Raw genomic sequence first — 19,387 nt, forward strand, 5'->3', positions numbered from 1 at the left:
GAGCTCCATGCTTCTTGTAATATGAGATCAAGAAATCTAGTAACAATAAGAAGGTAAATCTTTCCTTCACCTCATTTATAGAAAGTGAGCCCCCTGGCCTCACACGAAAGACAAGCATTTCCCACATGCTAGCTCAGCTTCATGACTCCATCATTCCACCATCCGCATAAGCTCATACAACAAAATTTTCATTTTGTGAATACATATTTCATTTTCTAACATTAACTTTTATGGATAGTATAACCTCATAAAATTCTCTAAGCCCAATAATTTCTTCATAGTTCTTTTCCTTTTCCTATGAACATGGGAACAGCACAAGCAAATCTCTTCCTTCGATCCTGTCATCCAATGATTTTGCAAAGAGAACGAAAATTAAAGTTAATAACTGACTAATCCCAGCTTGGATTCTACATTTGTCTAAATGACGGCAGACAGCTTCACCACGTATCTCTATTAAAACTCAAAACGCCATGACAAGCTCTCAATAAAAGGTACAAGACCAAAGCACTATACGGTGACGTGGTAATTCTATTAATACTGTGTAATTGATGTTTGCCTGAATTTATCCCGTATGCCATGTGTAAATCAGTTCCTAATTTACGCACAATGCTTAAAACATGAACAGCTTGGGAAAGGCAGCAATACATCCACTGAGTTCATGGAGATGGAACCTGTCGATGCATTGTCCCTCATCTGAACCCCAAAAAATTTAAGTCATCATATTGATGCATTGTTCCACATCTGATATCAACAAATTTATCTATCAAACCAAACTTAGTTCATCTGCTGCGTTCGAATCTCTCAGGGTGCCTTCTGATTCATTGGATGCAAGCTTCTTCTGGAGTGCTGCCAGGTGCTCTCCAGCACTGCAGATATAGGCGGCTGCTTGTCTGCCAGAGAGAGTCGCCCCTTCCATACTGTCAATGTAGTCCTACACAAAAGAACAACAAACATATGATGCTTTTTCACTAAAAAGAAATGCATGCATCCTCTGATGCAGATATCTCTCTTGAAATTCCCAAAAGCAGCTGCTTTATTGAAAGGTTGAAAGCTAAAGGTGGATTAGCTATGTGTTATACTGATGTTCATGACATCTTACTTGTTCCCAACTTTCTACATATCAAAATTGATCTCCACGCAGCCATCAATTGCAGACATTTAACTGCAACCTGGCACCTGGTTTTGCCAGCCAATAATAACAAATACAATAACAAACTAGAAAAATAGTAAAGTAATAGATGAAAAAAAGAGAATCTTACAATTACTCAGATTTTATTAGAGAAGCAAATCTTAGAATTACTTTTATTAGTTAAAAAAATATATCAAAGCCTATTATTCAAACCACCAGATGGGGTGTACAACATCAAAAAAGTTGATGAATCAATGAAACGACATCAATTCAAATTCTAGATCTTCGAATTGAGAGAGATCAAGAATTCTCACTATTTTTTAGATTCATGGATCAAATTCGATTCAGTGGGATCTTTCACTCACATTTTTTCCCACCAAAAACGTTTTATGAAACTCTTTGACCCCCGAATTTGGAGTAAAGATCAGTTGAGATGATTGTGAATCAAAAAAAGCATTTGAGATCATTATCACATAATCTGACAACGGCAGATATATCTCCATGAAGTTTTATTTCATTTCTGCTGCATGAGTCATGAATATCTTTCATATTGAGATATCCCACATTTATGGAAAATCATAGAGTCAGTTCAAAAGTACATTCTTTGTTAATTTTATTTGGCAATGAACCTTTTCCCAAAAAGTCATTTTCACACCAACACAATTTGAGTTCCTATATTAAAAAAGAGAATTAGTCCTAATACTTTGAAACATAAAATAGACCATCATTTGAGAGGAAAAATTTAGCTTGCATCTGATTTGAATGAAGGTCCACAGGGACATACTCAAAAAGCTGCCATTGACCCACTTTCATGCTTGGATTTTGGAATAAGTTGTGATTTGGTGTAACCGCAGCCATATTGCAACAGATCAATTTGGTAAATACTTTAACATCAAAAGAAAGAAAGAAAAGGTACGCTAGCTATTGGTAATCTTGAAATTACTAGTCAATGGAATATGGCATTTTTTAGTGGGACATGACAAATTGTCAAAAGAAATGAAGTCCCTTCGGTCAAATAGGATGAACAGTTGATGATTCAGCCAATTAGTTAAGTACAAGGACAATTGGATCATTATAGCTAATGGAGTTATTCAAGTAGTTTGAAGTATTTATTCTCCTTCCATGTGACCTTAAAGTCAGTTGGGTAAAATCCTAATGCAAGTAGGTGTGCCTACCAAATCATAACAAAGTTCATTTTATGAAAAACAAATTAAACTTACTTTAATGTGACCTTTAAATCAGTTGGGTGAATCATAAACCCTCACTGACAAAGTCACGTATGCTTAAAGTTTAGATATCTGTTTAACCTGTTAAAATCATCTATTTTGGCATGGTTTTCTATGAAAACCATTCAAATTACAAGTGATCTTTACTGAAGCATTTCACAGCTAGAGTTCGTCGCATCCCTGGATTCCTTGGTATCTGAACCATATTATATCTATTAAGCTGTGAACTGGAGAAGGTGCTAGATTGAGCACAAAAAAGCAGCATTTAATAAGACAACTGACTGATATGTCATAGAACAGGTAGTGACACAAATTTATTGTGCAGAAAGCAATCTATTGAGAAGGGGAAAACTAAGAAATCAGGTGAAAAGAAAACGAGATAAAGAAATCCAGATAGTGAGATTTACCTGCTTAGTGTAGGAACCAGCAAGAAAGAAATTTTCCACAGGCGTCTTTTGATCAGGTCTAAATGGATCATTTCCTGGTGCCTCCCGATATAGGGATTGCCCAATTTTCACCACTGAAGACCACAGAACTTCCAAACCTTGAGAAGAGGGGAATAATTCAAGTACCTGACAGCAGAAGTCCACGATAAATAGTTATACAGCCTATGTATCATTATATAGGTCCATATAGGTGCATGATGGACCTCTCAAAAGTTTTTAGCTCTGTTACTACCAACATATCAACTCAGCATTTTATGAGTTAAATCATATTTAAAATCATCGCAAAATCTAGAATTTGTAGCATACAAACCAATTCCTGCATGAATCTTTGCAATTGTCTGGATAGACTTCAAGTTTTTCCTTCAGTATGAATGGAAAGACTGTTTTTGTCACATTTTCAAATTTCAATCTAAAGGATAAAGCATCTAGTGAATGTTTGCGAAAATAAGATTTGCCAGGCAGAAGCCTAGAGCTTCAAAACTAGCAATCAATTTTTTTTTAAATATTTAATAAAAATAAAGAGAAATAAAGCAAAATAGTAAGGAAAAGAAATATCCATGTGCATAGCTAACGTGTTTAATGGATGGAAACTTAGACATGGTAGCAACATGGTCCTGGACAAGAACTAAGAAAGAGTTGGCGTCAGCAGAAGCTAAGAGGCCAGACCTCATGCTCCTTACACCCAAGGTTTTATCGAGAATGGCCAAATTAATGGCACTAGGCCAGGCTCAAGATGACCGACTGGGTACTGGGTAAGCCATTAAGCTTTGTGTTCTGTCCATGGGCATCATAACTGATAGGATGATAGGATCAACAAGTACCATGCTGATCTATTAATGTAAGATTAAGCCATGAAACAACCAATCAAGCCAAGCTCCTTCATTTATCTGTTAAACAATGACACAAGATATGAAAGATCTGAGTTTGACCTAAGCAAGACAAACTTGATTATTGGAGACAAGATGAACCTAGGCACCCACCTGCTTTTGGACTTTGCTTATGATAGCATCATTTGGCAAAGGCATGTATGGATCGCCAGGTGTAAGTACAGCCCTAGGAAAAAAGGAGACAGCAATTAGAAAATAAATAAAAATAGTGCCTAATTTTAACTAGATGGGAAGGATGTAAACCATATGGAGTATACAAAATGATAACTTTGTTGGAGACTGGTTCAGATTAAGGTCTAAATAAGCTTCAAGAATTTCACTTGTAAAGAAAAAAAAAAGGGATACAGAAACTTCAAGAACCTTCAACATATAATCAAGCAGTCCCAAATTAAGACTACTCAGTTCTCTTGCCATCTTTGTTGGTTCGGTACATTAGAATGACTTTAATGCTTTGGCTAGTAAATGTTCCCTTTCACTGGTTACCAATTTACCCAACTGAGAATTCTAATGATTGCTGGTGCTCATTTATATGTATGTAAACAACCTATTTCCCAGCATTTTTATGCAAGTGTAATTATAAGAATTAGTAACATCAATTTGTTTTGACAAAACTAGATTCCAACTCCAGTTAGTTGGCCTCATATAATGTCTGATTTTGAGATTTCATGACTTAAAGGCTTATAGTCAAGCAACTTGATATGATACAAACATTGATCATCTTCCACTATTTTGGAATTTAAATATCAATATCTATAAAAAAAAATGCTAGAATAATGTCAGATATATTGGATACTCCTAGCCAATGGTAAAACCTAGCTTATATAAAGAATTTTTTTAAAAAAATGGAAAAAAATCATAGGCTTCATATCCTGATTATGTAGAGGCATGTGTTTAAGCAAATATTGTATTGTTACGTTTTAATTGCAAAAGAAAATAATAGTAATTAGCCTTACTGGATTAGGGAACCCTGTCCTTCTATGTAATAATCTTCTGGTGATGTGAGCGCCAGGTCTGCAAAACAGGAAAAGTCTGCATCTGGAGTATAAAGAAGATTATCCAATCCTGCAGCTCGTTTCAGTTGCCTGCAGTTGCAGCAAGATAAATTCGAAATGAAAATTTACTACAAAGCAGGGTAACATCAGGTCCTAAAAGAACATAACAACAGCACAAATGTACCTTTATCTGACAAGTCTTAACTTTTTTATGTGGTCATATTAACGATATCGACAAAATGAGAAAAGTTCATACAACAGGTACAAAGAGAGCATGCGAAAAGTGCATTACCTTGATCTCTCCAGATCTTGTAGCTCTGTCACCCAGCCATTATACCTAAGTTGAACAGTCACAACTGGAACTCCAACTAGTTTATACAAATTGTCAAACTGATCCAATTCCCTCCACTGAGATGGAATCAGTCTCTTAATTCCAGGGACGTCACATGCTGCAATTTAAATTTCATATGCATGCCCATCAAGTTAGGTTCGTGAGACAAAACAGCAGTATCTAGGAAATGATATATGAATAATGACAAACCTGCGACATAAGCATCAGCTTTCACAATTTTTTTATTTGTGGCCTGACATATTAAGAATTAGATAAAGTTACTATACAAATGAATGCAACAAAGTGTTCTCACAAGAGAGAGAGAGAGAGAGAGAGAGAAACAAAGAAGTCTGGAATTTAAAATTAACAGCTGATCGTGATGATAGAAAAATTTATTGTCCATCAGTAACAAGTAAAAATATCACATCTATTATCAATAATAGTTGCTGTCGTAATTTGTATATCAACAACATTGTGAAGCTGACTGATATTGACAGATAAGCATAGTCACTAAAAGGTTTCACTGCAAGTTCCCCAGTGATCTCAGTTAACATGAACTATTGACTAAGAATAGACTCAAATACCTCAACACTAGGAAAATCCTATACAAAAAAAATACCTATATGGGATGCTTGATAAAATTTAAAATAAAAAGACAAATTCCAAAGATTGGGAAACAACTTTGTAAAACCATCACAACTATTACCAATAATAATTGCCGTTGTAATTTGTATATCAACAACATTGTGAAGCTAACTGATATTGAGAGAGGAGCATAGTCACTAAAAGGTTTCATCATATGCTCCCCAGTGATCTCAGTTGACATGAACTGTTGACTAGGAATAGACTCACATACCTCAACAACAGGGAAATCCTATATAAAAAAAATACCTATATGGGATGCTTGATAAGATTTAAAATAAAAAGACAGAACTTCCAAAGATTGGGAAACTACTTTGCAATGTTTTACCTTAGACACCGCAATTCCTGTGACATATGTGCCTCCATCCTGGGATTTCTCATAAAGTATCTCTCTGCAGCCCCATCGCAAGTGAAATCTAAAGGAGAAATTTTATAAAGGTAATAATGAGAATAATAAAAGGGAAGTAACAAAAAGTATTTCAATTTAAACCAAGATGGCATGCATTATATTCTCAGCATCATACCGTCCACCTTTGTCTTCAATATACTTTCTTATAGGGCCACTTAAGTAAACATCAGGAGAACCCTTCAGCATACGCAAAAGAGAAGCCTCTGTCTTAGTGGCAAACAGACAAAATATGGTGAGCATACAACGGGCACTGATATTATCACAGTCAATAAATCCAAGGGCATAAGCAACAGGATCCCACATCCTTTCGATGCTCTTGCGGGTTCCACCTTTGGACAAGAACCAATCTGTGAAGCTAATCTGCAAAAAGAAATGTAATTAGATGTTTGGCTGAATTTTAAATACTATAGACAAACATCTAAATGCATAAACAGAAGTGCATATAAAAAATTCATACAAAAATAAAGGAAAACAGCTTTCAGAAAACAAACACACACACAGAGCTAAGAAAAGTTAAGCAGCAAGCAGATTTATATGGACTCCATCCAAAGACAACACCATTCTTAATCTTCAGTTCTTTACTAAATGTTCCTTCAGCTATCGTAAGCTAACAATGTTTTTTCTTCAGCATTTCACTACTGCAGACATCTAAACCAACATAGAACTCGCTGTAGGAAAACACATGGGACATATGTGCTTACATTATCTAAGTTCCGTATGTCCTGCATTGCACCATTTGGATCCACAAGTGCCCGAACGACTGGGCTTAAGGCAAGAGCTACAGCATTCCTCGCTTTATCATAAGGCTGTCCAAAAATCAGATATTATAAATGCAAAAACTATGATAGGCATTAAAATGAATGAAGACATACAAGAAACTTGACACATTTTGATTAAAACAAGAAAACATATGTGATCATATACATAAGAATGAGTGCGTGTGTTTTCCTTTCCTTTTTTGGGGGGGGGGGGGGGGTTGGGCCGGGTGGGGTAGGGTTGGGCACTCCAAATGGTGAAAATATGTAATGAAATGGTGAAGATAAGCCATGCTAAAAGCTTATAAATACAGGAAGAGAACTGACCCAAATAAAGCACATTAATATATCGTTAGATGATTTGGGAATGAACCAAAACTGACCATTTATGAACAACCAGAGTTCTGCGTTTTGATCAATATTGTGCACCCAAAAGTCGAAACATTGTCCCAATTCAAGATAAACATGCTATAATACATAACAAGTGTTAAATATTCATAGAGAAGCACATTTAGAGCACATTGTGATGCACACTGTCTATCAGAGCTGAGATTTGTGGAAGGATTAAGACCATTGGTAAACAAAGGATGATTCATTGTCTTTGCATTTGCAAAACACATGAACAACCACAAGCTCTTACTAAAGGCACATGCTTTGCCACCAATATTCATTTCCCTAAAGGGCTCAACAGGTTTCATGACAAGTTTAAGAGACTATTCATATCTCAGGTATCAGGTACCAATTTTTGCAAGCTAAGAGTTAAGGATTAACGGCAAAGAAGGATCCTGAAGAATTGGGTGTTTTGTAAGCAGGTAAAGCATGTGCTCAACCTAACTAAATCACCTCACATAAGCCATTCAGTGAGCATTTACGGAAACAGGGAAACCATGCGCTACAAGTAACTAAATCAGTTTTCATAAGCCTCATGATAGCAGACTATAATCGCAAGCTGAGATAGGATACTTAAAGATTAGAGGCACAGATGAAGTAAAGCCCACCAATTTCAAGTAATGGTGAAAAAAAAGTATAAAATACTTGGTAGAAAAATGTACAGCGTCATCTTAAAAATGATTAAGAATGTCTGGTTTAAGGTTTGTTGTACTATTCCATACTAATCATACCATACTGTACTAGTGAGGTACTGGTACGATACTAAAGTTCAGTTTGGTATATGAGTTGAACTGGTTTTTACCGGCCATTGCCCCATTTCGGGCAATACCATGGTTGGGAGTGGTAAAAAAAAATTGTTGGAAGCATATCTTGATACATTGTACAATATAGAACCATACTGTACCGAACTTGTAATGTATTGGTACTGTTCTTGGTACCAGTTTTGCAAGCCTTGGTATAGTTAGCTTTAGCAATTAAAATGATAATCTTTTAGTGATTACTTGTAAATATGAAACAAATAAATGGCTGTTTAATGCATTGTTCAAAAAAGAAAAAAATCAGTAATAGTCAAGTTCACCTTCAGTTGATTCGTCAATAGAAATGCTCGTATACCATGTATTGGTGCCCCCAATGGAAATCGAAAATCAAGTTCTGCAGTGGAGAGATTCAAATAACATAAAATAAAATAAAGTGGTAAAAATTGTGAAGTGCACACCAACCATTTTTTGGGCAGTATGAGGGAGCAAGCCCCCAACTAGAAGTGCTGAAAGGAAACAGCTCTTGCATCGTCAGACATGAAATCCCATAAAGAGAACCAAATTTGGTTTCACCGTTTTCTCATTGTTCTTGATAAACCTAAGGTTGAACCTTTGGCCTCAATATGAAACTTGATATCTTTACTAATAGTAAAATGGCTTCATTCTATGATAAACAGTTGGTTACTGAAAGTCATATAGCATACCACCAATTTCACCCCATTTATTTACAAACGTGTGAGTGTGGTCCTTCGCCAATAAATTTTCATCAGCACCAACCTATTAAATGTAAAGCAGTAAAAAGTAAGTAAAATCACATAAATTTTTAACTGGCGAGTAATATCTCAATATAGATAAGAGTCACTAATAGCAAGATTAACCATCAAGACATTGAGCTTTTACTTATGAACTTTGGCAAAAGAATCAGGTGATAGAAAATCACCATTTGTTCAACAACGAGGAAAAACCATTAGGGCTCGTTTGGTTCGCGGGAAAAGAAGGGGGGGAAAGTGTGGTCAACGGGAAAGTAATGAGATGCCTCTTATTTGGTTGGAGTTTTCAAAGAAGAGAGATGGAAAAGTTGTATTCCTATAGAAATATGATTCCCATATTTCATAGGAAAGCCTTTCCCATGAGAAACATGGAAAAGTTACTTTTCCATGAGGAGGAAATCACTCCATTTTTATTTTTTTCCAAAAAAATCCTTCAGCATTAAAGAGACATTAAAGACCTAATTTTTATTAAGGGTATAATAGAAATTACACAACTTTTCCAGAAAAATGGATGAACAACCAAACATAAGCACTCTGGAAATCTGTCACTTTTCCATGTTTAACCAAACATGCCAAAAGTACATTTCCAGACATTCTCTTCCTAGGAATCTTCTTCCCAGGAATCATATTCCAAGGAGGAAAAATGCTTCCCGTGAACCAAACGAGCCCTTAGGCGAATTAGAAGTTGCTGAAGCGGTCTCTACATATAAAATGAGCAACTTAGATTTCCTCGAATGCTACCATAGATGATCTGACAGGAAGAAATATACCACATCGACACAGATTCATGGGATAGGAACCAGTTCATGTGCACATGACAGACTATATTAATATTATGATTTGCCATTATATAAGTTCCTAATGTAAGGCTATTTAAGGCTCAAGAGAGGAAAGAATTTTTCTTCTCCCAAATTTCCCACCTTGGATTCAGCTTGCTCCCAGGTGAGCACAGCTCGAGTGTACAGTCAATTTAAAGAATTAGCCATCTTGACTACAGATCCAATGGTCAAAATATTATGGAAGAATATTCCTTTTCAATGATGATTATTATGTATGGACATTATTTACCTTTTTCATGAGTCGAAAAAGATTGCTATAGCAACCAAAAAATACATGAAGACCCATCTCGATATGGTTTCCACGTTTGTCCACGAAAGAACCCACTTTGCCACCAATAAAAGTTCGAGTGTCATATATGTCAACCTGCAAATGGAGCAGAACAATCTTCATTGATCGTTCCATATTATCACATTCAAGGCTGCCCTGTAGAAGGGAACTATATACCATGTAAAAGAGAAATCAGAATCATGTCAGATCTAAAAGAAGAAGAAAGGAACTATGCCATCAATGCTGCCAGGATTCCAGTCATAAAACACAGGAAACGAGCAACTAATAGAAAAACAAGGTAGCAACTGTGATAACAGGGAACCTAACCAATATTGTCCATCTAAAACCCACACGACAGAAGCAAGATACTGAAGAAAGTTCTTTCAGAGATAATCTGTTCCAACCTCATGCCCCTGATCCAAAAGTTCAACTGCAGTTGACATGCCAGCAAGCCCAGCTCCAATAATGGCTACTTTAAGCTTCGGCCCCTTGTAGTGCTCAGGTTCTGGTGGAAACAACCCTTTTGGAGCTGTCAAAAAAATAAAAAAGAAAAACTTTTTTATTTTTAAGATCTGCGGACGGTTTAAGCTCAATTCAACAAGAGCAAAAAAGATGATTAACTTTTTGGACTTCAATACCAATCTGCGGATCCCCATAGTGATAGTTGCGATGCAGGATGTACGATAAAGTATAACAACACAGACCGTGACCAAGAACCAATTAGAAGCCCTCAATTGGCCGGATGCATGCTACCAAATTCAGAACCCGAACATTCATCTAACACCAGGCGTCCTAACTTGGCCGACCACTCCATAGTAGCAAAAATCTAACTAAATCTCCAGTCGGACTTCGAAATTTTACACAAAATCCAAATCTTGAGATCCTCAAAACCCCCACGGAGAAATAGAAATAAAGCTCAAAAGCTCACCATTGACACCCATATCAGACACCTTGATGTCGAGAGAAGCACGGACCGTCATCGGCCGCAGCATAGGCGGATTCCACCTCACCACCTCCTCCCGCCAACGCTTTGAGGAGCATCGGAGGAGCTCGCGCTTGGTAGCACCAAAGGAGGTCGCAGGAATACAGATAGAAGGACAAGAAGCCGACGCCATGGCCAAGTTTAGAGAGATAAGTGAAGCCCCGAGCTTAGCTTCTCCTAAAAAAGCGGTAGAGAAAAGACAGGAAAAGAAGGCGAAGAAGGGAGCATCTTGGTGGGGAAGATGCCTACGGCGTGAGTTTTGCCACGCCACCTGGCTTTTCCCCCCGTACCCGAAACTAGAAACGAGACGGGGACACGGAAGAAAGACCGTGATCTCACGCTCCACTCCCACGTCTCCGATTGTTAATTATTATGAAAAGGATTCAACAAATTAATTAATTGAAACGGAACGGGTGGGCGAGTGTGGAACGGAATCAGAGGAGAGGGCGTTGGGTCGGCAAATCCGGAGGTATTTTGTCGTGCATCCGGGGTGCGTCTTATCCCATTCCCTTCCCCTGTCCGGAGCTTGAGTGGAGGCACCACGACGGCACTTGACTTCTGGGCGGCTGCTCCTCCCGAACAGGGGACAGCCAACCTCTCCTTTAAAAATACATCAATGCCAGGTGGGTAATATTACCAAGGAATCAAATATGCAATCATAGCTGAGTTTGTATAAAAAAAATTTCCCTCAAAAAAAGATTTTGTAAATAATATATTATGCAGTCAAAACTTTAACGCACCAAGATGAATCTCAAAAAATCTTTTGAGCATGGAAACACCATGTAATCTATCTTAGCATACAGTATTATCATAGTGGGAAAAATGTTATTTTCCCTTCAAAAGTAGCTAGCAAGGGCTGTAATTGAAAATGTGAATTTAACTTGATACAGGCTTCGCAGTAATCTTTTGCTCAGAGTGCTGAGGAAAGAGAAGGTCTCGGTTATTTAAACTCAAATCATCTCTAATAGCAACACCTTCCACCCCCTATGATCTGATACACTTGTTGCCCGCTGCAGCAAAATGATGAAGCTTTTGACAGAAGCTAGTCATGTATTACTATTACACTAATGAACACAACAACCAAATGGGTAGCCTGCAGAATGAATCAAGGTCATTGGGAACAAAATACACTTGTAAACTCTAAGAATATATTCGTGATGGTTTGGCAGAGGGCACAACAACCAAATGGCTCTTGTATCATTGCAGCTCTGCTATGTAATTAGGTAGCTCTCCCTGGCAAAGGTACTCATCACACTGGGAAGCAGATTCCCAGCCTTTCCGGAGTCGAATAATATCTTCAGTGAAAGTTGAACCTGACGCCCCTATGAAAACATTTGACAACGCACAAATTGTTTTATCCAGCATGGCCTCAACCTGCATGCAATTAAAACCAGCTTAGTGAATGCTGCTGGGTTGACAGTCTCCTAACAAGGGGCAGAATAGTATGCAAAAACTTAGTGGGCTTGTGCTTTTATTAAATCAGTGTTTTTGTTAAGGAGAATATCTCACCTGACTATCTCCGCCCATGTGATTTCGATATAACAAGGCATCCCATTTCTCAGCATTAGTATGATCTGGCCTCTTGACCAGTGCGACTGGTTTGTCATTAAACACAACCATAGACTGTAGAAGATTTGTTTCGCTATCAGCAGCATCAGTAGAAAGATAAATCACAGGGGCATTAGCTCTCTCAACCACCCGTAGGATGCACTCTGCTGCCTGGGGAATGGGATAAAAACAACTCTCTTTCTTCACATTGCTGCAGGAAAGCATGAAATATATATTGTCAGAAGATTGCCAGTTTACCTCACCTAGCAGTCAAATTCGCAATGCCATAGCTTATTTTGAGTTACATTCGGATTTCTATGCCCAGACCTTCTATCGCCACCATGAGCTCTTCCCAACATATCAAAAAATTCATATAAATCAAGAACAAAAAGAAGCCGAATACATTTCTAGCAGTCAGAAAGAGAACCATGACTTGTAAATACTACAAGTCAATGGCATCCACTAAAATGAATATATTTGTCCAGTAATATTAGCAAATCAAAAGGTAAACTTTTTATGCTATGTCATCAGAATTAAGGTAATGTAAGGTCTGAGGATTTTACAAGGCAAAATTTGCATTTTTCACTTATTTTTCAGTCAGTCTGATTACATTGGCTATCTAGTTATTAAAACATGAAGATAATAAGGTGAGGAAAATAAGATTCGTTATTGCCAATTATGAGAGCATTCTAAGCCATAAACAAAGATTGTACTGAATCTCTTCTTTGTTCCATTTCTTCTTTCCTTTTCTCTCCTAATAGAAGATATACCGATGAAGTGGAATTCCTCAAAATAGCAGGAACTGATGACTCCTAGCCATCTCCATAATGCTGCACTCCAAGATTAGGTTTAAGGCCAAATACTTGACAAAAGAAATAGCTTGAGACATCATTTTTACTAATCCAGACATTTATCATCTGAACATTTATCAAGACATCCTCCATAGACAATGACGCAAGCGGCAGCAGCCCAGAAACTACATACACAACCAATTCCATTACACTAACCCCTTTTTACTTGCCTCCACAATATTCTTTGTAGCCTCCACAACCATATTCCAAAGAATAGGTACATCTTAAGATCCCTAATACAAGATTTTGAATTCATTCATTCGTAATACACCTACTCTGTTCAGCAAGACATAAATGGACAGTCTTAAATCCCAGTACCAGGGGCCATTCTGGTCTAGGGCTAGGCTGGTACAGGTACTAGTACGAATCAAGACAAACCAAAACAACCATTAGAAACAAGAACAAAGAGGAAAAAATTAAAAAATAAAAAATTGGTGTTCCAAGGTGCTAGACCATCCTAAGTGTCGGGATGTAATGGTCCCGATGACCCGGTTTGGAAAGATCCAATGTCTTGGATGTGTACCATGACCCAGTCACTCTTCGGTCCAATATGGTAGAGCCGAGATGGAACAAGTCCTTAATCCTTGTATAAAGCTCTTCCGAATTGTGCGCTTCAACCATCCTTTCAAGGAAAACACCTTGAATACTTTCATATTAATCAATTCTAAAACAAAGGTATTAAACATCAGCAAAACATAGAAGCATGGTTGGCGGAACCGTCCCAAACTGCCCGGTTCGGGGCGTCCTGAACCGTATCGGCCACAGACCGGTACAGTTCCGGCGACGAAAACGAGGATGGCGATGGAGGGAGAGAAGGAGAAAGGAAAAGAGAAAGAGAGAGAGGGGGGAGGGAGAAAGAGAAAAAGGAAGAGAGAGGAAGGTTCGAGGCCGGGGAGCTGCTGCGCGGAGGAGCGAGCCACGAAAGAGGGGATCCGTTCCGATCTTCTGTTTCGTTCGAAATAGAGGTCGAAGGGGGCCTCTTTTATTTTTGGAGTTTTTAAGTGAAAGTCGGCAAATCCATTGCCGACTTTACTTAATTTTTTTTAAATAAAAGGGAGTCCCTCCGGCCCTGTTTCGAACAAAACAAGAGACCGGAGCGGAGTCCTTCTTCCACGGCTCCCCGGCAGCTTTCCAGCCTCCGCCTCCTTCGTGCGGCTGTCCCCCGACCTCCGTCTCCTCCATGCGGTGGCTCCTCGGCCCTCTATTGGCTCTCCTCCAACCTCCCTCGGCCTCCTCCTTCTCTCTCTCTCTCTTTCTCTCTCTCGTTGTCTCTCTCCCCTCTTCTACTGTGTCGATACAGGCCCGGTATGGCATGGCACGGGCCCATAGCGACCCTGTGCCACCGAGCAACCAGTTCGGAGCTCGGTACTCGCACAACATACCATGCATAGAAGCCTACTTTACAACACCTAACAACTGCTTGTCTAATAAAATCTATTGTCTTCCTTAGAATCCCCAATCTCTGATTTTTGGTGATTAAATGTTGCATCCAACCAAATGAGCTCTCATCATAAGTCTCACAATTCTTTCATCTTTTATCTGTATTTAACCACATAAAAAAATATTTTAAAATTGATCTTAATTGTTTTGAACTATAAATAATTCAACAAGATCTGATAATTGCTTACTTTATTGAATCATTTTTGTCTGACATGAGAGTATCGCTAGAGATTTGCAGAGAGGCATGTGACCTAATCACTACAAATTATGATCCCAAACCTATTAACTACTTTAGACACATTTTGAAGAGTGAAATTTTAAGTCATCTTATCCCACCTTACTAGGACTAAAGGAGCATTCAAGAGATTTAACAAATAAACTCTAGTTGCCACAGGCAGTTTTTTCACCAACAATCCACAAGTATCTAAACCCAAACCCCAACATCATGTATAATTAACAAACTTTGTTCACAATGTGTTATGCTCTTTTCCTTAACAACATTGTAACAAAATACTGAAATTTCTCAACAATAGTATTAATTGAGCCTCTAAGTACAAATGGCAAATAATGAGAGAGGTCCCATCTAATTTGAGTGAATTGTTCACCCAAAGCACCAAAATTGATGCTCTCCATGGAACTTTGAACCCTTGTTCCTATTTGGTCAATTCCTAGAACACCCCTATTAAGAGAAAGAAAAGAAAAAAAAAGAAATGACTGAACAATCAAAGTGCATTTGCCATGACTACAAGCATTTTTCTACTTGAATTCTAGAAAAATTCAATGTTTTATAAAGCAGGCTAGGTGCCACCGTAGGCAGAGCAAGCCCCCATGCACCCTACTTGGGCCCAGGCAACTTAAAACGATGGCCTACTAGTCTACCACCAAGAGAGCGCTTAGGCATGCATCCCAACACCCACACCTAAGACACACCCAAAAGTGGGTGCTTGGGCCCTTATAAGCGGGTCTAGTCCTGAAAAAGGTCGGGTATCCCACCAATAAAACCCATTGCTTGTCTGTTCAATTATTCCTTTTAACTTGTCATTCTCCTGAGCATTTTTCCCTCTTTTCACCCCTAAAACCTTAATGATTAATCCCTCATAGAGTGCAATGGTAGTGCCTAGTCCTTGGCTAGCGATGAATGGTTGGAAAGCGGCAAATGATAATCGGCATTAGGTGATGGCGCCTTTTCCCTTTTATTTTTTTCTCTTCTCCCTCAATATCTACATCTCTCATTTTCCTTTTTTTTCTTGATGGTGGAAAGGGCTGAGGGATGGGGGAGGGCCTCAAGGCTACCCCCTGCAGCAATTGTCGCCTCAAGTAGCTCTAATGCTGGGCTGCTTCTATCGCCGCTAGTAGCAGTGGTGGTTGTGGTTGGGCAGCCACCTAGGCGCCCCTTTGTGCCTAGGTGCCCCTTTGTGCCTAGTTACTAAGCAGCCTCTTGTCCACCCACCTCACGCTTCCAGTCTTAAAATCATGGGAAATCCCCAAATCTAGTTTAATATAATGGCATCCAACACTTTTAGATTAACCTGCATTAGAGTTATGTGCTGTATATAGAGAAATGCTAATTCTGTATGCCAGCATGCATAGACATAGTACCATTTGTCACATGAGTAATATGTGAGAACTTCAATTAATAATTCATGGCATCGCAACAAAGTGACAAAAACAAATCCCCTCAATTTACATAAAATTGAAACCAAATAATCTGCTTCCTCCCATGCTTATCATGATGAACTTAGAATCCAACCATAATATATCAACTCAAATTGATAGGATTTAGTTTGTCGCTTATGGTTTTTAATTAGATTGCTTGGATACATATTCCAGGTTTAACTTGGGTATTAGCGAGAGAAGCCAAAGTCTCCAACTATTGAATAAGTTTTGAAACTATAACTATTACACAAGGTACGCCGTCTTGGTAACGGGCCCACACCAGTGCCACTCTGTTACTGTATTGGTATACCCGGTACAAGAGCCGGTTCGGCGTACCAAGTGTCTATATGCCCCCCATGCCGCGATACTAGTTCGATATTGGTATGGAATGATACGCCCCGTACGATCCGGTTTGGTGCGGTATGATGTACCTTGTTATTATATGTATCCATGCACTAAATGTTCTTGAGTTTGTAGTTGTATTAATAGGTATCAATAGAAAAATAACATTCCTGCAACAAGGTTAGCTATATCTAACCCATGCAATATGTATCGTGGACTAAGCTAAAGTTGAAATAGATAAGTGCCCCTCCCTAGACAAAGAGAAGGTCAAGTAAATTTGATAAAATATGCCTTTACCTTTGTAGTCAAATTTTGATTCTTTTAAATAAAGTGATCTAGTGGAATCTATGTGGGAAGGGAATAAGAAAACATTAAAGGTTGAGCAGCATAGCAGGCTTCTCAAGCTCCTTGAAACCTTGATTGGTAGGCTGAATCCTAAATTCATTCTCTCCAATAAGGAATGAGTAAATGAAACAAGGAAGTCATTTTGCTTCTTATGCTCAATCAAAAGTCCACCTCCCCAATCACATCAATGTATAGAGACATCACTTTATCCAGGATTTTTCAAGTAAGAGACTCTGTGAACTTGTGCTCAATCTACAAATTCTGAGAGCATCAGAACCAACAAGCTAACTATAACAACCTCCACCATGCAATATATATCTAACCTTTCAATGGTAGTATTCCAACTCCTCCTTTCGATCTTAGCCAATCCAAAACGTGAATCAATGAATTTAATAATATTCTATAATGTGTTAACTCATCAGCTCGCATTTGGACCACATATCCACCATATCTAGAACATGAAAACAACCAAGGGACTAGGATATATCTAATATTGGGAGATAATTTCATCTTATTTTCCTTCCTTATTTCCTAAAAGTCAAACCAGAAGAAAGTCAAAATGATCACCAAAATATCATTAAACTTTGCAATAGTTTCACAGACCAACTAATCTCAAATTGAAGTAAGGAAAAAAATACAAGACAAATACCTGAACTGAAAAGTGACAAAGAATTGAACATATAATAAACAAATGAGCTCAAATGTATGCCCAGCCATGTAACACCAAATAAAGTTCTGTGATTTAAATACGTTAACAATGATCATATGCCATGAGATGCTCACTGTATATGACATCATTCAATAAAAGTAACTAGAAAAAAAACACAAAAAGAGATAGCTTACCAGAATTTCAGGAATCCATGCCGACGAAAATGCAGAGCTATATAGTTACTCCCCAAGAACGTTTGCACAAAACGCTGTGCCGTAAGAATAACGAGCCGACTCGGTTGGATCACCGTCCTGCATTTGTGAGCAAGCGGACCACCCGGCTGCATCACCCACTCTTCCTCCACATCAGCATAAAACATATCCCCAATAGCAAGAACCTCATCATCAGACGAGAATTTGGGCATGATATCTTCCACAACCCTCTTCTTTTGCATCTTCAACTTGGCATCCTCAGGCCAAGCAGCTTCAATCTTGCCCAATGAAATTCCCAACTTCTCCAACCTCTTTATATGCTCCTCATCCAGATAACAAGGCGGCGAAGCAATATAGCATATAAACCTATCTATCCTCATCTTATTCTTCTTCATTTCATAAAATTCTTCAAACGTAATCACAACCTTTCTAGAAAAGCACTTATTGATGTGGTCAATGTCCAAGACACGGTCATACTGGTAATCAACTTTGGAGCTCGGCAAAACCAGGGTGCGGCCAAGAAGTGCAGCAAAGAACATGTGCTTCTCCAAGCAGATCAAATGATTGGACATCTGACCAGACAAACATATCGCAAACAAGTAACGATCTTTCTTTGGTTTCCACTCAATCGTCCTTCTTTCCGCCGGTCTCTCCACTTTCTTACACACATCAACTCCAGAACCAGATAGATCGAAGTCCACATTGTTATCTGATGACTCTGAGGAAGTGTTCCCGACCCGATGCGTGGAAAGAAGAGTTTTTTGGATCTGTTTATTGAGCTTGATCTGCTCTAGCAATGCCGATCTGAACTCCTCGAACGAGACCGAATTGAAGGACCGCGGCAGATCGACGACTTTACCTGAAGTGGTAGAATTGGAACTGTTGGATGGAACTGCAGGAGTAGAAGGAGAGACCTCGGATCCAGGATGAGCGGCAGAGAGGGTCTGATTCCAGAGCTTTAGAAGCCCTAATTGCTGATTCCTGAGGAGATAGAGCGCCCGGAGCTCGGACTCCCGCATCCGGTCGCCGGGGTAGTCAGCCCGGACGATGGAGACGCCATGGAAGAGGCTGCCTAGGTCGAGGGAGAAGAAGAGGAGGATAAGGACGAGGGGGAGGCAGATGGCGAAGAGGTAGCGCTTGCTGGTCCAGAAGCCGCGGCGGATCCGGGCAGGGAGGTCACCGATCTCGAAGGCGGAGAACGGGTACCACGGCTTCACCTCGTTCTGGGGGACGAGGGTCCGGCGGTCCTCCTCCTCGTCGGAGGAGGAGTCGGAGGAACGGTCCCTCTCCATTGCTAGAGTTTCCTCCGAGATCCAGGAGAGGACAGGATCAGAGAGAGACCATGGGAGTGGAGATCTCGGTCGCGGAGATCTCCGGCCCTAGGATTTGCAATTTCTTCTTTTTATTTTCGGGTTTCGAAGGAACCAAGAAGAGAAGAGGGGGAAAAAATGGTGAGTGGAGTAGAGAGAGGGGAAGCGGGAAGGGGAAGACGAGGGGTCGCGCTCCGATCGCGAGAGTAT

The 19,387-nt window shown here is 39.1% G+C and overlaps 2 protein-coding genes across 9 annotated transcripts; both read right to left on the minus strand.

Moving 5' to 3' along the window:
- Window positions 1-492: 492 nt before the first annotated feature.
- On the minus strand, window positions 493-11,295 carry ZDS (zeta-carotene desaturase). 8 transcript variants are annotated; one of them, XM_008814778.5, is made up of 14 exons: window positions 10,771-11,183; window positions 10,247-10,371; window positions 9,804-9,938; window positions 8,670-8,742; window positions 8,286-8,359; window positions 6,764-6,868; window positions 6,178-6,422; window positions 5,982-6,069; window positions 5,222-5,264; window positions 4,973-5,129; window positions 4,642-4,770; window positions 3,782-3,854; window positions 2,763-2,927; window positions 493-931 (listed from the first exon to the last, which is right to left on the minus strand). In XM_008814778.5, the coding sequence occupies exons 1-14, from the start codon at window positions 10,955-10,957 to the stop codon at window positions 764-766; spliced, it is 1,767 nt and encodes a 588-aa protein (XP_008813000.4). In that variant the 5' UTR covers window positions 10,958-11,183; the 3' UTR covers window positions 493-763. The 8 variants fall into 8 exon arrangements, 6 of the variants coding, with proteins under 6 accessions (XP_008813000.4, XP_088577124.2, XP_008813001.4 ...); XM_088720998.2 differs by having other exon boundaries at window positions 493-1,176; window positions 10,771-11,162; XM_008814779.5 differs by having other exon boundaries at window positions 10,464-11,118.
- A 274-nt stretch (window positions 11,296-11,569) lies between these two features.
- LOC103723759 (O-fucosyltransferase 36-like) lies at window positions 11,570-19,387 on the minus strand. Its single transcript, XM_008814777.5, has 3 exons — window positions 17,850-19,387; window positions 12,334-12,583; window positions 11,570-12,198 (listed from the first exon to the last, which is right to left on the minus strand). Exons 1-3 carry the CDS (start codon window positions 19,157-19,159, stop codon window positions 12,022-12,024), a joined length of 1,737 nt encoding a protein of 578 aa, XP_008812999.4. The 5' UTR covers window positions 19,160-19,387; the 3' UTR covers window positions 11,570-12,021.

The sequence above is a fragment of the Phoenix dactylifera genome, chromosome 1 (genome assembly GCF_051530095.1).
Source record: "Phoenix dactylifera cultivar Ajwa chromosome 1, Ajwa_hap1_PhDact_Kaust_v1.1, whole genome shotgun sequence".
Taxonomy (NCBI): domain Eukaryota; kingdom Viridiplantae; phylum Streptophyta; class Magnoliopsida; order Arecales; family Arecaceae; genus Phoenix; species Phoenix dactylifera.